Here is a 17,895-nt window from a genome sequence, read left to right as displayed (position 1 = left end):
ACATAAATGTAATGTTAATAAGGACTATTTGGGGGAATTTAATGCTTTATTTGTGTATGTTTAGTTACAAATATTTGAGGGGACTACTTTGCCAATTCCTTAGGAATTCAGGGAGTCGTGGAAGCCTACCAGAGCTGCCTTCCCAAGCTCCAACTCTACGGCCCCACTAACATCGCCCCTATCATCCAGAAGGTCGCCAGGTCAGCGTCCGAGGAGACCAACACCCAGGAGGCATCGGTAAGCTGGAGGGGGGGGCTGCCTGCTCTCAGGCGCGCTCACCCGGGCACCTGGCAAAGCCACCAGCCGGCTCCCACGGTGCACTCAAGCGCCTGTGCCTGTGGGAGTCCTCGCAGTGCCAGCCTTCCCTAGCCTCATCCTCCTCACCTGAAAACGGGGCTAATCACACCCAACTCCCCTGGGTCACAGTGAAGCTTAGAGATGACCCTTCTCAGGTGTCTGCAGCGCTGCCTGGACACAGGAGACCCGCAACCATGCACACGCTCTGTATTTGCTGGAATATAGGTTATACCCATCTTGTGTTCCTAGGGAAACAACACTGCCAAGGTGCGCCTGCCACAGATGGAAGCGCAGGAACCAGAAGCACAGCCGCGGCGGGTCTGTGCTGTGGCGGTGAGGCGCGGCACAGACATCACAGCAAAAGTATTCTCGCACTCTGGTCATGGTTTTCATAAGAAAATGCAAACCAAAGCTACATGGCCAGAGTGTTTTCTCCCCTAACATATGAGCATTACATACATTACCATCATAACTTTGTGTCATATTTTTTATTTCTTTTTTAACTTTATGACTTTTTTCAGATGCAGAATATCACTGATGTCTGAAATTTTCCTTAATTTTATCCTGGGTTCCAAGATATTTTCTTGTATAAAAAAATAACTTACTACTCCCTGGTCTTCTCACACGAGCTCATCTCACCCACCCGCACTGTGCGCATCCTCAGCGTCCTCCATGTCAGGAGCACGAAGGACTGACTGCACTGGACGCTGCCCCTCCCATGTGCTGGGTACAGTCTCCTCCCCATGATCCAGACACTGGCCTGGCAGACTCAGTCCTTTCCTCTCCTTGTCACCTGTGTTGCCCTTGCTACTGAAGACTCATTCCCATTACGGAATAAAACACACTCTGGTATCGCCTGTTTAAGTCCAAATATCTCCCTTGACACCCTTTACCCTTTAGCTACTGTCCCTTATTACTCTCTCCTTCACAGTGAAATCCGTTGAACCTCTCCCTGCACTCACTGCCTCCATGTCTCCTTCCTGCTACCCCCAACCCAGCCAGATTTTTCTCTGAAAACCACATTCATCAAAGTCGACAGCTCCATCTTGCCAAACCCACAGAAGCCATGTGTGCCCAGGGGAACAGATCTGAATCCTCTCAGGTCAATATTCAGGAATAATGGTTGGGCAGAATCAGTATTTCATTTTATTCCTTAACATTGTTTGATCACCAGAACTTCAAATTCAAATTCTTAACATGATACCTTGCTCAGAAACCCAACATATAAAGCAGACTTCAATAAAACAGACTGCTCCTGGGTTAAAGGGCGGTATCCAAACCTGCCTGTTCTCCTTTACACACCTTTAGCCACAGGAGCACACAGGGCTCACCAGAGCTCCTTTTAAAAGTAAAATGACCTCAGTTCCCCTAGGTACCAGGACCCACAACAGTAAAAAGAGAACAGGGCTGGCAGAGGTATGGATTTGACCGATGTAAGCAAGCATGCATCTGTGGCCAGCACTCTCCTTCACAAACAAGTGGGTCTACTCTGAAAGGACAGGTCAGGAAATGGTACAGGAAGCTTCGAATCTGCACAAATTGCCCCTGCAGGCTAGAAACACTGACAATTTTCTCTAGGGGCTTTTCCTGTTCTTTGAACAGCCTGTGGTCCAAGACCCCTGTTATCCTGATTGCAAAGTGTCCTAACCTTAACCTCTTAGGCAAGCTGTGCTGGAGGACTTTCCCCTTGATTTTGTGGAACTCTTCTAGAAAGAAAAAAACTCCCCTTCTTGTCTAAATAGGACCTCAAGTACATTCAAAGGCTACCATATTTCATCTGTGAGCCTTTTCCTAGCCTGACTTTGGAAGCAACTGTCCCTGCTGGCTTTATTGGAAATTTCCATCAGAGTTTCAGTCTGGCCACCGGCAGTGTACTACCTTTCACTGGTTTAAACCTGGAAGGGTCATACGCTAGGGTCCTGGCCTTCTCTTAAGGCCTAGTGTTCTTAGCCTTTTTTGTTCTGTAGAAGCTGGTGAAGCCCATGGATCCCTTCTCAGAAGTGTTTTTAAATGCACAAAATAAAACATATAAAGCAATTATATTGAAATGCCATTAGCAAAATATTTTTAAATGTGACAAACATCATAATATAGTAACAAAGCATTTCTTTTATAAACATTAAATTATGAGAACCAGTAGCTAGCCTTATAATGCTTTAATTTCTAAGTAGTGTTGAATATAAGTAATATATTGAGATATTTGCAGCCACTGTAATATAACAGGAACACATTCTGTGATTTCTGTTGATGACTAAGTTACCATTTTATTTTATTATAATTGAAAGAAAAAGATAAATTTCAATTGGAGATTAGTGAAAATAAAAAGATAATTTACCTCTGACTGGAATCTGCTAATAGTCCACATGCCCAGGTTAAAATGCCCTGCTCTAAACTAAAAGTCAATGAACTATGGCCTGCATCCTGTTTTTCAGTGGCTTGCAAGCTAAGAATAATTTTCACATTTTTAAATAGTTGAAAAAAAAACCAAAAGAATTATATTTCATGGCACGTAAAAATTATACAACTTCCAAACCTGTGTCCTTCAGTAAAGTTTTATTGGGTCACAGCCATGCCCAATCATATTAAATATTGCCTACAGCTGTTTGCACTGTGCTGGCAGGTTTAGGCAACAAAGACCACTATGGCCTACAAAGCCTAAAATATTTATTATTGTTCCTTTACAGAAGATATTTTCCATTTACAGAAGACTATTACAGCTCTAAAGTTTCTTGATGTAGTAGTGTGATTCTCAGGTTTCTTGTTCCTGGAAGCATTGAGCAAGCAGGGGAATCCAGCCCCTGGATTATAAAGATCAGAGCAGGCAGGACCTAGGGGAGGGTGAAAAATGGGACGGATGGCAGATACGAGTCATTCAAGGGCCCACCTGCTCGTGAATCGGAAGCAGACTCCTTCAGGAGTGGCGTCTGCCGTGATTCCCCAGGTGCGCCCTGGGAGGGAGACTCAGGATTCTGACTCATTCCTTCCCCTCCCCTCTCTCCCAAAGCACTGAGTCACCTCCTTCTGCCCCTTCTCTCTGTGCCCCCCTAGTGCCACCATCGCTTCATCCTGCTGAAACTATGCTTCAGACTTCCATGTCACCTCTCTGTGAATGTTAAGACTCAAAAAGCATTAGATATGGATGAAAATATACAATCTGAATAAAGTTTAAAATTGGTTGGTTCAATAGAAGTAGGGGTGGGGAGTTTGTTAATAGACATAGAACAGAATTAGTCTTTACATTGAACTGTATCGAAAGCATTTAGAACGTGTGGCTATCTTCATCACAGTGTGAATTTCTGTTCTCCCCAGTTGCATTTTTGACCAAGTTACTTTGTTTAAAAACATTTTTTTCAGACTTCAGAAAAAAGTGGGGACTCTAACACTGCCAGCCTGTATGTGACCTCTTAAGTATGATTCTAAAAACCAGGTGTTTTCAAGATGTGCCTATTCTATCTAGCCTATTTTCTTTGAACTATGACACTTTGGACGTTTAATTACCCTACGTTTATTCCCCTGTAGATGCTGGACATATTGCAAAGATTATGAGAAGTTATTTTGAGTTTGGCATGAGTGGCATCTCCACGGCCTGCTTCCCTCCCTTCTCGCTAGTGGAGAGTGTCATGGTGTCACTCACAGCTAACTAACGAGCAGGGATGACCTCCAATGGGCCTCCACCTCCAGACCCCCTCACTGCCCAGCCCTCCCAGTGCAGACGAGCACAGAGCCTTTCCTCCAGTCTCTATCTCGGATGAGCCACCTGCCAGTCTGTCCAGCTGGAAAGGAACTGGCTGACCAGGCTGCAGGCTGGCACCAAGCTGAGAGCAGGAGAGCAGGGAGCTGCAGGAGCACAACAGCCTCTGTGTCACACGCTCGGCAAGGGCAGCCACCTCCAAGGGCTTCAGACTAGCTGTCCACTAGACGCAGATTGGGAGTTGTGGATGCAGATTTAAAGTCTCTAGTAACCAAAATTTTACAAGTTAAAAGACAGGGAAATTGATCTTAATATATTTTATCTAACCCAATATAATCAAAATATTCTCATCTTAACATGTAAAATATCTGTATGGAAATGATTAATAAAATATTTTACATTCTTTCTTTTAGAACTCAGTCTTCAAATCTGGTGTGTAGTTTATACTTACATCACCTTAATTTGCATGGTGTTATTATCACAAATACTTGATGTTTACTTAGATTTTTATTAGTCAATAGTTGAGAACGTAGAGTCATATACTTGCATTATTCCAAACATACCTAAAAGCTTTCCATTAACTGAACTAGGTCTCCATTTTTAAAGCTAAATTCATTAAAATGAAATAAAATTAAATTGCTGTAGCCACATTTCAAAGCCCCAGTAGTCATATGGAGCTGATTAGTGGCTACTGTGCTGGGCAGCACAGCTTTAGGCTCTTAAAAATCTCCAAGCCGAAGGGGACCGTGTAGATGATCCTGCCCCCCTCCTTGATTAAGGGGTGAAGAGGCTGAGGCCCAGAGGAGTTAGGGTTTCCCCAGGGTCTCAGAGAGGGATGTTTCAAACCAGCACTCCTGACTCCTCTCTGTTGCTCCATCTCCCACACTGCACCTTGTAACCATCACTGAGTGATTGTTAGAACTAAGCTACAGCTGCTGGGCCTGCTTTTCAGCTGCATTCCTCATAACCTGAAGTCTTTGAGGGGTAACACAGGCCCTCCATGAGACTCTGCTGTCACTTCCACAGTCAGCATGCAGAGGCCACCAGGTAACTGGCACTGTCCTTGTCTCCCACCTCTCCGCCCCCACCCTCACCTGGCTTCCAACCACTCCAGCAATACTTCATCCTGCTGATCCTCACCGATGGCGTCATCACGGACATGGCCGACACCCGGGAGGCCATTGTCCACGCTTCCCACCTGCCCATGTCAGTCATCATCGTGGGGGTGGGCAACGCCGACTTCAGTGACATGCAGATGCTGGATGGTGACGACGGGATTCTGAGGTCCCCCAAGGGAGAGCCTGTCCTTCGAGACATCGTCCAGTTCGTGCCCTTCAGGAACTTCAAACACGTATGCATACCCTGGGGGCTTCCCATGAGAGAGCAGAACCAAAACCAGCTGCCCCCCACGTTCCTGTCAGTGTTGGCAGTGAAGCAATGCCCTGCCGGTGCCCAGGCCAGGCCATGCCCCACAGGATATGCAGAGCTTGACTTTCTGGAGAAAGGAGCGTACATACCTAGAGTAGAGGGGAGTCCTGCTATCTGTGTAGCCAGCACACTGCCCTTGCCCTCATCCATGTAATTCAGGCTCTCTGCAGTGCCCAGGGCTGCCACCAACAGTGGTGCCCGGCTGAAGTAGCACAGAGAAGCTGAAACTTCTCCGGGTTCTCCTTGTCAAACCCTGTGCCCTGGCAGAGGCCTGTGTTTGCCTTTGCAAAGTCTATTTTCAAAATGATGGAACCCTAAGTCCCCTGTAAATATACAGTAGGCAACATCAAAGATTTACTCACCTCATTAATGAGGGACCCAGCAAGGTAACAAGGGCAGCTCAAAGAAGGGCTCAATCAGTGAGTCGGGGCCTGGGAGATGAGGGTGGGGGAAGGGTGCAGTGCATGCTGTGCTGTTTTCTACAGCAGGTTCAAAACTGATTAGTAACCAAAGGAGGTCTTCAGAATCAGTGCAGTTCCCTCCTCTCCTTGCTATGGGGACCCCTCTGTCACCTGGACCATTACTGCAGAAAAGTCTGTGTCCCCACATCTCCATGGTCCCTGCTGGAAGTGTCTTCTCAGCTTCCCGACTGCCTCTCAGTCACTGGGCTGAAGTCAGGTATTCAGGTTCAGGGCAAAGAAGGCACAGACACTCTGCCGCCCACCCCAAGCTCTCCCTCCTGATCCTACTTTGGAAAAGCCTCTCTCCTGGGACCAAAACCTCTTCAGTGAACCCCCGACACTCCTCTAGCCAGTTAATAGATATGTCCAGGAACATTTGAACCGCTGTTTGGGCTCCCACTGGACCCCCCCACTCTTCCAGGTAAAATAGGAATAGGGGTCAGAGGACTCACAGGTCGCTGTGCACCATGGACAAGGCCCTGGGCCAGCACCAGAGATGCTGGCATATTTTCTTCGTAAGCTGCTGATCATGCTGCCACCTTCTTGGGCAGGCCTTCACGGGAGCATCCAGATGAGTCCTGAGCCCAGCAGCCTCTGTGGAACCCCAGATCTCAGGCCTGGCGGGACCACTTAGGGAGGTCACTGCACATGCCAGGGCTCCCTCAACAGGGAGATATGGCCCATCACTGTACCCCACATAGAGCCGCTCTCCTTCTAAGGAGATCCACAGTAGAATTAGAATCATTAGGAACCTAAGCTCCAGCCCTGGCTACACAGCTGAGGGAGCTCCAGGCGGCAGCAGTGACAGCCGAGCCCCCAGCAAGCACTCGGTGAGCATGATGGGGAGGACAGTGATGTAGCCCCTCTTCCACTTGCCCAAGGAGGAGGTTTCCACATGCACCCGTGCATCACATGAAAGAGGCTCTCCACGCCTCAGGTGGTCTGCGTGTGCATGGCAAGGAGCCACATTCTCTCTGCGGAGCCGTGTGCTGGAGCCAGCCGAGCTCCAGTGGCTGTGGTGAACGAAGCTGCTCACTTGCATGATACCTGAGGTGGGCAGAGGGCTGTTCTCCCAGATTTGGGGCCCTGCCCATTTGCCAGCCACATCACTGACCAGCACCTGTAACTGTCTGGGTGAGGGGGCCCAAGAGCACTTTCTGCCATGCACTCGCCCAGCAAACCACCACTCCCTGCCCCTACACGCACACATATCTGTGTGCCTCCCTGGCGCCACACAGTTCCATCAGGACGCTAGCCTCCTCCTTTTCCACAAGTGCTCAGGGAGTGCCTGCGGTGTGCAAGGCTTGTGCTAGCCCTGGGACTGCAGGGGATGATAAAGCCAGGGGTCCAGCCTTAAGGAATTTACTGGAGAATTGCACAGTTGGGACATAGTTTTCAGCAAAAAACTGCTAGGCTAAGCAACCTGAGAGTGGTTTACAAGGCCTTAACATGTTGCTTTAGAGCAGACAGAAGTGGCCACAAGGACAGCCTCACCACCTGGGCTGGGGACACGAGGAAGGCAGGTCCATTGCGAGCAGGGAGCTGAGGGTGTCATAGGGAGTGCCAGCCTGGCCCCGGCAGGGCAGGGCCTCACTCTCTGCCCCATCTCCAGCCACCCTGGGCATGACGACAACAGTGCCAGGAGTGAATCCCCCTCCTTTTCTTCACGGATTTCAAATTAGATGAAAGCCAGCCATTTCATCATCCAAACTAATTTAGTCTGAATTCAATAAGCTGCAAATAAAATGGAAGGTGAGGAGCTGATACCATTTCCTATAAGCCAGTAACCCATGAATTGCCTGTCTTTGCAGGGTAACTCAGAGCTTTGGCATGGACAGGGCACATGTGGACAGGGCACGCGTGGGCAGGGTGCTGGCTTAGAGCTACACAGCTCTGGGGAAGTTATTTAACCTCTCTGTGCCACAGACATTCATCTGTAAAACGAGGCAAATGACACATGCCCTGGAGATTAAAGGTGGTGTCTATATGAAGCTTATCACAGTGTCTGGTCTCTGCAGGTCGTTAGCAAGTAAGAACAGCTGGGATTAACAGTTGCTTTCACCTTCGGGGCCTGTGCCCCATGCCCTATTTGCTCACTAGAGCCAGCAGAACAGATATGCAAAAGGCAGAGAAACTATTTATATTTAAATTCATGAAAATGAAATAAAATTTAAAATTAGCTTTTCAGCCACACTAGCCACATTTCCAGGGCTCAGTAACTGTATATATCTAGTGACTACCATATCGGACAGTGTAGACACAGAATGATGTCCTCATTGCAGCAAATTCTAGTTCACAGCACTGTTTAGGAATATTTTTTTCTTCAAATAACAGCAAATTCATTTTACAGTGGATTATCTGAATGGGTCTTAACCAAGGGCAGCTATGCTCCCCAGAGAACATGGCAGCGCCCAGAGACATTCGTGAGGATGATAGTGGGTGCCGCTCACATCCAGTGGGTAGGAGCCAAGAATCTGGTAAACACCCTACAGTGTCCAGGACAGTCCCCACACGGGAGTCATCTGGCCCAAATGGCCATAGCACCAGAGTTGAGGAACTCTAGATTATATAAATACAAATATATCTTTGTCATTTAACTAGAAGTTAGGGTGGTTCACTAGTATCAGAGGCAGCATTTGATGATTCCCTCTGCTGTTTTCTCATAGTGATAGAATGGTTGTCATAGCTCCAGGAATCACATTCTAGTTCAAGGAAAGAAGGAAAAGGAAAGGGAACCAGAGCCAACTAGGAAAGAAAAGCTTTCCAAGAAAAGCCCCTCAGGAAACTTGCACATATGTCTCAAAGGATGAAGAGGGTCACATGGCCATCCCTAGATGCAAGGGAGGCTAGGAAATCAAGCATTTGGCTGTCTAGCATCTATATGAGAGATGACCAGAGAGAAAAGGGGTGAATGACTTCTGTTTACCTGCCCCAGTGTACGCATGGGCCATCATCTAACACACAGCCCTGAGCAGTGATCTATAAGATAAAAGAGCATTCACAGATGCCAAATGTCCAATAAGCTGTGACAGCCTCAAAATGTGAGGGGTCACTTTAAAAAAACTCCTGTGTTTTCAGATTGTTTTTAAGGTATGTGTCTCTTATTTTAAGCCTCCTAAAAACTCTGAGGTAGCATGAATTCTTATTCTTTCCAACTTTGTCTCTGAGAACACAGGGGCTAAGCAAAGTTAAATGGCTGAGTGGCAATCACAGAGGAGGGAACTGGAAACGGGGCCATCCGGCATTTGGTCACACCTCCTTCCAGTCCCCTATCCTTCCTGGGGACTTTCCACACTTATTAACTGGTTGCTCTGCTTCAGGTTTTCACTCTTCAGTAATAGCTAATAATGAGGCTCAGGCAATTTTACTCGTCAAGGGGTTGGGCCGATAGTCCTGAATGTGAAAGCCTCTGCCTTCCTCTCCCAAGACCCAGAGTCCATGCAGAGTATCTGCCTCTGACCATATGGTGGGAGCATAATGCTGGTAGAATATCCAACACCTAGCCTCGAGCTTATTTTCCAACTGAATACCCTGCCAATCTTGCATCCCCAGTGCATGTGTGTGTGCCACACACACACACACACACACACACACACATACTTCCTTCAGCCCCATCAGATGACTCACTGCCCCTAGAATGATTAAATGCCATTCCCTCCTTCTCTGCATTTTAAAAAAATGTCAAATTTAAGTGCCACCTCTTCTTGGAAGCCCACTGTGATTTCCTCCAAGATAACTTATTCTCTTTGTTTCTGTGCTCTGGTCATGCAGTGTTTGTGACTCCCTGGAGCAGTGGTTCTCAAATGTCAATACGTATAGGGCCCCCGACGTCAAGTTAAAGTGCAGATTCTGACTGAGCATCTCTGGGTTGGGTCTGACAGTCTACATTTCCAGTGAACTCTGATACAGTGCTGCTGGTCTGTAGCGAGTGAGGTGCTCTGCCTCACGGCAGAGTTAGTCTGGGTTCCCCACAAGAACCATAAACCTCATAAACCCTGACATAGTGCCTGGGATACAATTAAGTGTCTGGAAATTAATGAAAACCAGAAACAAAACTTCCTGACAATTCATTCTGCCACCCGACTCTCACCCATCTTCATATTTGAGTAGTTTTATATTTTGAGACTGGCATGAAAAAATAGGGTTTTGAATTAAAGGTTCATTTTCCTAACAATCTGACAACTCCTGTTTGGAGTAGACCCTGGACCAATGTTGAATGAATGCTTGAATGAGAGACTAGCTGCTCGGAGCAGGACTGAAGTCCTTCAGGCTGAGTTGGAATCAGACTCCTTTGGCCAGGTGCTGAAGTCATGGTGCTTTCTTCTTCCCTGCAGGCATCCCCAGCTGCCCTGGCAAAGAGCGTGTTGGCCGAAGTCCCAAACCAAGTCGTGGACTATTACAACGGCAAAGGGATTAAGCCAAAATGTTCATCAGAAATGTACGAGTCTTCCAGGACACTGGCGCCATGAACTGCACAAACTTTTACAGAGTTCTGACATACTATTCCTCCTAATATTTAATACTTCTAATACTCCTGTACTCCACACATACACATTTAAAAATAGCACGTTTCAGTGATTTTTAACTAACTGAAAATTTTTTTGCATGTGTAGCCCTGAAACCTGGATCTGTTAAGGCCTAGTATTGTTAAAGACTTTTTACTAAAAAAAAACACAAATAATTATAATTTACTCTTTACACTACAGCATGTCACCTTGAAATAAAATGGTATCAGTATCCATTTTTTATACAGGTTTGTTGAAATTTTGCTAAATTTCTTATTATCTTTACACTGTAAAGCATTTTGAAACATTTACTGAATGTTGATAGCCAAAATATATTTGGTTTTATCTGCTACAAGATGAGAGCCTTTTCAAAATGGCAGATGCATGGACTGTATTTTGCATGTTTAAAATAAAAAAAAGAAGCACACTGTTTTTGCAGTTGTTATCTCTAATTCCTCCCTGCTGAGAATGATCTCTCTACTGAAGAAGAGGTTTATCCACCTAGAGGTGTTCTTGAAATGGGTCTGGGGTACGTGGCCTGGCACCTCTCAGACTTTACTGAGCACACAGATGCCCTGAGGGTCTCACTAGCATTCAGACTCTGCTACAGTAGGTCTGCATGGGCCCAAGGCTCTGCATCCCTAACAGGGTCCTGGTGATGCCATGAGGTGCACAGAGAGCACTGGGGTTCCAGGCTTTTGGGTGTGACCCTAGAGAGCATCTGGAATAAGGCAGCCCCTCATCTGCTGGAGGAGCCTGTCTCCCTGGCTGTAGCACAAAGGTCCTGCCCAGCTCCAAAGTGGGAGCAGAAGGTAATGAGACTGGCTCCAGAAGCTGCACACCCAGTCAGTCTCACTGCCTTGTAGTCCCACCTCTTCCTGAGGCAGACTGGGAGGGCCCCTTCCAGCCTCTGCCCTCCTGAAGGAGGTAGCACACCCATGGCACAGCTGCCTCCATTTGCCCATCAGTCCCTCGGAACGACCTCTGTTTTCAGTGGAACCACACGGTGGAAACTTGCCCACAGCGAATGGCCATGCAATATGGCTCCCAGATACCTGGCTCACCAAGCTGGTCTGTAAACTTAGTGCGGGGCTTTTTTTTGCCCCTCTTTGTCACTCCTGAGAGCAAACTCTATCAGCAGAAATGCCTGGAGAAGTTGCTCTGGGTGGAGGTGTTTTGCTTTGATATAAAATGGTCAGTCTTGAACCAGAAGAATGAACGTCTCACTTGTATAATATTTGTGTGAAAAATGGACAAATGTTTAACAGGCACAGAAGGCACAGGGTGGACCTTATTTGGGGTAAGAGAGATGGAGAGGTAAATCACAAGGCATAATAGATCTGTTTGTTGTTTGTTGAGGGGGAAAGTATTAATACGCAAATCAAATGCCTTGTATGACTTCCAGTGTTATAATTATAGATCCTAACCTTGCAAATACATGTCAGCCAAATGCACATTTTGAGAATGAAGGCAAAATGTATGACTGAAAAATACCATAAATATTTAAACTGTATTGTTTTATGAATAAATTCGGTACCTTCAGAACTTTTTCTAAGAGTTATAGTCTTGTTTCTCTTTTCAATTTTTCAACAGTGATTTATTCATTAGATGACATGGCCTCAGATTGGGGCTGCTTTTTCACAGCGCCATAGAAACATATGGAGCATTGTTTTTGACGAACCAGGAATTAAAATATTTAAGCCCTATCATACAGAATTACCGGGTAGTTGTTTCTAACCCCAAACAAGGACATGAGGTTCCAGGTCTATGTGCCTGGAACATAATAAGCACTCAATGATATTTAATGAATACATAGATGGATAATCAAATGAATGAATGAATGAATGAATAAATAGACTTGTTAATGCACTTCATGGTGGATCTCAGATCCATTGCAGATTTAACCAGTGAATTAGGTATCTATGGCTGTCAACTAAAATTATGCACCATGTCATTCTCAAATATCTGTTAGGATCTATTACATTCACATCAGGAACTCTGGGACCTGTGAGTGGGTGACAAGGACAGAATCCAGTTTGCCTGCAGACCCTTATGGCAGTTTACTTCCTTTTTCACAGCCAGGCTGAAGCCCACCTCAAAAGAATAATAAAACTATTAGCTAACAGTAACGGAGGGCTGACTGTGCTCCAGGTGCTGCCCTCTGCTCTTGCACGTGCTCCCTCGGCTAATGCTTCCAGCAGCCCTGTGAGCCAGGGGCAGTATTAGTCTCATTCTGCAGATGTAGAGATGGAGACACAGAAGTTTAGATAACTAACCCATGGTCACACAGCTCTCAAAAATCATAGTCTGAACCTAAAGGATATTATGCTCAGTGAAATAAGCCAGGTGGAGAAAGACAAATACCATATGATTTCACTTATTTGTGGAACCTAAAAACAAAGCAAAACAGAAGGAATAAAATAGCAGTAGACTCATAGACACTGAGAAGGGACTGGTGGTTAACATGGGGGAGGGGTGGGCTGGATGGGTGGGGAGGGGGAGGGGATAAGGGGACACAAAAATTCTCAATCATAATATAAGTTGGTCACAGGGTTGGTGGTACAGCATGGAGAATACAGCCAATGATTCTGTAACATCTTCCTGTGTTGACAGATAGTAACTGCTCTAGTGGGAGTGAGAATTTAATAATATGAGTAACTGGTGAACCACTTTGTTGTATACGTGAAACCAATGTAAGATTGTGTGTCAATGATATTTCAATAAAAAATCAGTCAGGATTTGAACACAGACATTCTGGCTTGACTAACCTCATATAATCCCTGTTTCACCTACCTTCATGGCACTATACTTATCCACTTGTAGGTTATTAGGAGGTTTGAGAGAATGAGACTTCAAACACGACCTTGCCTCCATTTCAGAAGTTTCTGTCTCATGTGGTGACCTCAGCTTCTTACTGTGGCTCTTGGCATCTTGTGATGTGCTGTGTCCCCCGGGAGCAGTGGGAGTCTCAGGATAAGGGCAGGTCTTCCCAGCTTCTTGCCACCAACAAGACCACGTAGACCAGACATTATAAACATGAATGCTCCCAGGAGCTGAGTAAGCTCCTAAATGAAGGAGCATAAAGAGTAAAGCATGGTGAGGATGGAGGAAAACTGGAAGCATGTGTCCAGAATGGGCAGCTTCTCCATGGCTCCAGGGGACCCAACCCAGCCAGGCCATCCAGCCTTTCAAATGAACTGAAAATGTGGCATTTCATGTAAGACCTATCAATGTGTAAATATGGGAAACTCATTCAAATTTCAGCAATTATTTCAAACATTTGCAAGGGTCAAACTGTATGAGTCAAATGAAAAATACTTCTAGGCTTCTGCTGGCTCTGGAGTACAAATCTGGAACCACTGAGTTGTATCCATGCATGGCCTACCCTCCACCAGACCTCAGTAGGTAGTGTGCATTCTAAAATTATTGAAAACCCCATAGAGACTTTATTTCTGTGGTTTATGTCTATCAATATTTGCTGTATTTGAAATTAAAACTGAAAATATATGTATTGATTAATTTACATAACAATAATGAACCCATTACATGTTAACATAAATAAAATATTTTTATAACAAAATTATATTTTCAGAACCAAAATAAAGCCAGTGGGATAAGCATCATTGTGTGTCTTGCTTAACAAAAGCCGTTGGATTCTCATATCTGCTCCTGCATTCAACCAGTTGTGACATGATGTTTTGGTTGAAGTACAAGGAAGAAAATCTATCCTCACATGGCTGCGTAGTTGGTAAGGGGAGGAGTATTTTTAGCCTACTCAGATAACTGCGCTAATTCTTTTCACCACACCAAAACTTGACAAGTGGTAGTTTCTTAAAGGTTAGTTGCCATGTGGATATGAAATCATATCAATAAACCCTTTGTGGCATTTTCAATGGCTCTTTTACCCATGCATGATTTTGTAACATCATGCCTCAGTCATTGGGAAAACACTGATCCACTCATTTATTCAGATATTCCAAATGCTTACCCAGTCTATTTTACAATATCAAAACAATCACATTCTTTTGCTGTATAATGTCACTGCCAATTTTATCAGACAGTCTAAATATTGAGAATCTGTCAAATTAGGGTTTTCCAAAATTCTAATCTTTGCTAAAAAGGTTAAATGGTATCATTGTCAACAAATACTGTCAGTAGTTTTTCTTAAACTGACAGGCTCACTTCATTTATTTTCAAGAAAATATCTCCCAAATACCCAGATCTGCATGACTCTAGTTTATCTGTCAGTCTTTTAAAGGGAAATGGTGGGGGAAACGCCCAACCACTGACTCAGGTCACAGCACAGTGGCACGTGCACTCTCCTCGCGGTCGGAAGTATTTCGTGGGGCTTTGCGTTTTGTCACACATTCTATGAAAGAGACATGGACTCAAATGTCAAGAATTAATAAAACTAATCATTTTTTCTGTTCCATCAAGAACATCCTTAAATGAAACTTCTTTCCTGCACAGGTGTGATGGTGAAAATTAAGAAGACCGTTGGTCAAGTGTGGCGCCACCTGCTTGCGGTGAGCTAGGACTCCAGCAGTTTTATCCACCATTGTTTTTGCACCATTGGTGCAAATGTACCACGGTGAAAAAGGCAAATCGCATCTTAATGTTATTATGAGCATGGTTTTGAAGGGTCTCAGGGACCTTCAGGAACAACTCTGAGAACTGCATGCTCCGGACCACTTGACAAAGAGTGTATTAGTTTGCTATTTCTTCATAACAAATTATCACAAGCTTAGTAGCTCAAAACAACACACGGTTATTATCTCACAGTTTCTGTGGTCAAAAGTCCAGGGAGGCACCACTGGGTCCTTTGCTAAAGTCCTTACAGAACTATCACTTCTCACCGGACGCTCTGGCGAAGACTCTGCTGCAAGTCCACTCAGGTCGTCGGCTTCAGCTGTGGAACGGAGACCCGTTTAGTTGCTGGCTGTCTGCTGTGGGGTGGGAGAAGGAGCAGTCTCTACTCTTAAAGGCTTTGCACACCCCTCCACAATGGCCTGCAGCACTGGCAGTCAGGTACCTCTCTGACTTCGGTAGCATGTCTCTGACTCCAACCTGAGGAAGTTCTCTGCTTTGAAGAGTTCACAGGATCAGACTAGACCACTCTGATAATCCAGGGTCACCGTCCTAAGATCTGTCACCTTAGTTACACCTGCACCGCCCTTGTGTTGTATAACGCACATGTTTACAGGCTCCAGAGACTAGGGCTTGGGCATGTTTGAGGGGCCATTCTGGCTTTACAAAGAAATTGCAGCATATTGCTAGGTGGTTCTAAAAGGAAATGTGGCATGTTGAATAACTGTAAAGGGGCTGCGCATGGAGACCAAAGGAGGATATAGATGAGGTGAAGGAATCATTGTAAAAATGCCTGCTGATTCCAAATCTCCACCAGAAGAGTTTATTTTCACTCTGTTTAAATACCTCCCTTTCTCAGCCTTTCCAGCACCTGCTAAATACCAAGCCTTGCATTAGGGCTGGGGGTGAGGATGGGCGGGGGAGTTAGGCTAGAAGAGGAAGAAGGAAAATACATGGTCTCTGCCCCCAGAGGAGCTCACAGCTGAGCCCCTAGGTCTTTGGAACCTTGTACATATCTTACATGCCTTGATATGGAAGACATATCACCATTAAAGGATTTTCTCATGAAGATGCTCTTAACTGCTGAAAGCAGAATGGCAGAAGGATAGAGGCAGGGACACACTTAAGAGAACGCAGCAGCCTGTCAGCCTTTTTCATCACCATCCTCTGCCCTGCCCCCTCATGAAATAGGCTTTCAAATAAGTCCTAAAGTAATTCAACTTTCTAAATAGCTCTAGACTTTGTGCCCTCCTCTTGAGCATGATTCAATGGAAATACCCAGTGTTTTCAAGTCAGAACAACCTGGGTCCAAATCCAGTCTTAGCTACTTGGATGTTGGATATTGTCTCTTCGTCTCAATTTTCCCATCTGTGGAATGGGGAGAATAATTCCTAATTGGAAAGGTTTCTCTGACGATTTGAAGTCATGCATGAAAGCACCCCAAACAATGCTTGGTGCTGCAGGGTGACCTCCCCAAGAAGTGAGATTAGTGTGCAGGTAGATTACTAAAGGAGTATTCTGGTGTTATGGAAGGAAAACTGAGCAGAGGAAATGCTGGGCTGTGAAAAAGGTCTTAGCTGATCCCACAGGCAGATTTGAAGCTGGGACAGCCCTTCAAAGTTATCCCAGGTAGGGGAGGAGGGCCAGCCCTTAAGCCTCCTGATGGCCAGTGGAGCGGGCTGCCTCAAGAAGAGGGATGATACGGGGTGAGGCAGCTCTCTTCCACTGAGGAACTTTCTCAATATCTCTAGACTCTGTGCTTTCCTAGGAGCTGAGAAGGTCAGCTTCTCAGTTTCAGCAACTAGAGGAGTAACTCCTTCAGTCCTGAAGGGGAAATTGGGGCTGCACAGTATAATTCCATGACACCAGGCATATGACAAGTAGTCGTAATTTTAACACTTGCTAGTATTAATGTCATCAGCATTTTTATTCTTCTTTTTATAGTCACTTCCCCTGACTCAGTTTGTCTTGACATCTCTTGGCTGGGATGTTAACAAGCCTCCTAGCTAGTTTCCCTAAACTATATTGCCTTTATCTGATGTCCATTCTGCCGCCCCAGTGATAGCTATAAAGGAAACCTGAGCATCTCACTGCCCTGCTGAAAACTCTTAAGTGTCTTCCCAGCAACTTCAGAAGAAAATCTGAACTCTTGTTCATGACCTTAAACACACCATGCATCTAACCTTCATCATTCAATCCTTGCCCATGTTTTCTGCTCACTTCTGGCCAACCATTCCACACTGCCATTGTAACAACCTCCTCATGTTGCATTTGTCTATACTTCCTGCATACCATCCCCGGCTCACTCAGTTGACTTCTACTTATCTCTGGAGCTGGAGCTCAAGTGCCAACAGGTCTCAGAAGGCCTCCTGGACCCCCCAGACTTGGCCAAGTGTTCCTCCCACCAGTTCCCTCCTTTGCATATGCTTCTTCCAGAACCTGTCTCTCCAACTTGAACTGTCTCTCCCAGAGAGCAGAGCCCTGTCTTACTCACCTTTGTGCTCTAGGGCCTATGATAGGCATTCAATACCTGAGAGCATGCAGGAATAAACCCATGAGGGGAGGCACCCACGGGTGGAAGGCGAGCGGGTGTGCGGCAGAGCCTCCCTACCTCCAGCTGAGAACACAGCTGCCAAGCACGGATTGGACTCTGGGGCATTGGCCTCCATCACACCAGAATTCTGTTTAACATGAAGATTTCCAGGCTAACACTATTAAGTACAACAAACTTATAACACAAGTGAATGTGATTGGTGTCTTAAGGCTGTGATAACACAATTACATAATCCAGATGTCTCCAAAATTTCTCCTGCCTTTCACTAAAAACCCAGTATAATAGAGAGATGGAAATGTTTTGCAACTAAATAAAGATGGTGGTTCACAGCACTGTCAATATATGAACTGTCACTGAGCTGCCCACTTTAAA

At 45.5% G+C, this 17,895-nt stretch overlaps 1 protein-coding gene across 3 annotated transcripts in view; it reads left to right on the top strand.

Annotated features, from left to right (window-relative positions):
• CPNE4 (copine 4) overlaps positions 1 to 10,811 on the top strand; it is a 481,705-nt gene extending 470,894 nt beyond the window's left edge. For 2 of the 3 annotated variants that reach the window (XM_036894782.2, XM_057492042.1), the window contains 3 exons: positions 104 to 237; positions 5,103 to 5,339; positions 10,212 to 10,811. In XM_036894782.2, coding sequence (XP_036750677.1) covers positions 104 to 237; positions 5,103 to 5,339; positions 10,212 to 10,346 — 506 coding nt within the window. In that variant the 3' untranslated portion in view covers positions 10,347 to 10,811. Of the gene's footprint in view, positions 1 to 103; positions 238 to 818; positions 1,724 to 5,102; positions 5,340 to 10,211 lie in introns of those variants that run through there. The other variant, XM_057492043.1, reaches the window with a different exon arrangement.
• The last annotated feature ends 7,084 nt before the right edge of the window (positions 10,812 to 17,895 follow it).

The sequence above is a fragment of the Manis pentadactyla genome, chromosome 14, assembly GCF_030020395.1.
Source record: "Manis pentadactyla isolate mManPen7 chromosome 14, mManPen7.hap1, whole genome shotgun sequence".
In the NCBI taxonomy this organism is placed as follows: Eukaryota; Metazoa; Chordata; class Mammalia; order Pholidota; family Manidae; genus Manis; species Manis pentadactyla.
The sequence above is the reverse complement of the archived record's forward strand: the minus strand, read 5'-3'. Positions and strand labels throughout refer to the sequence as shown.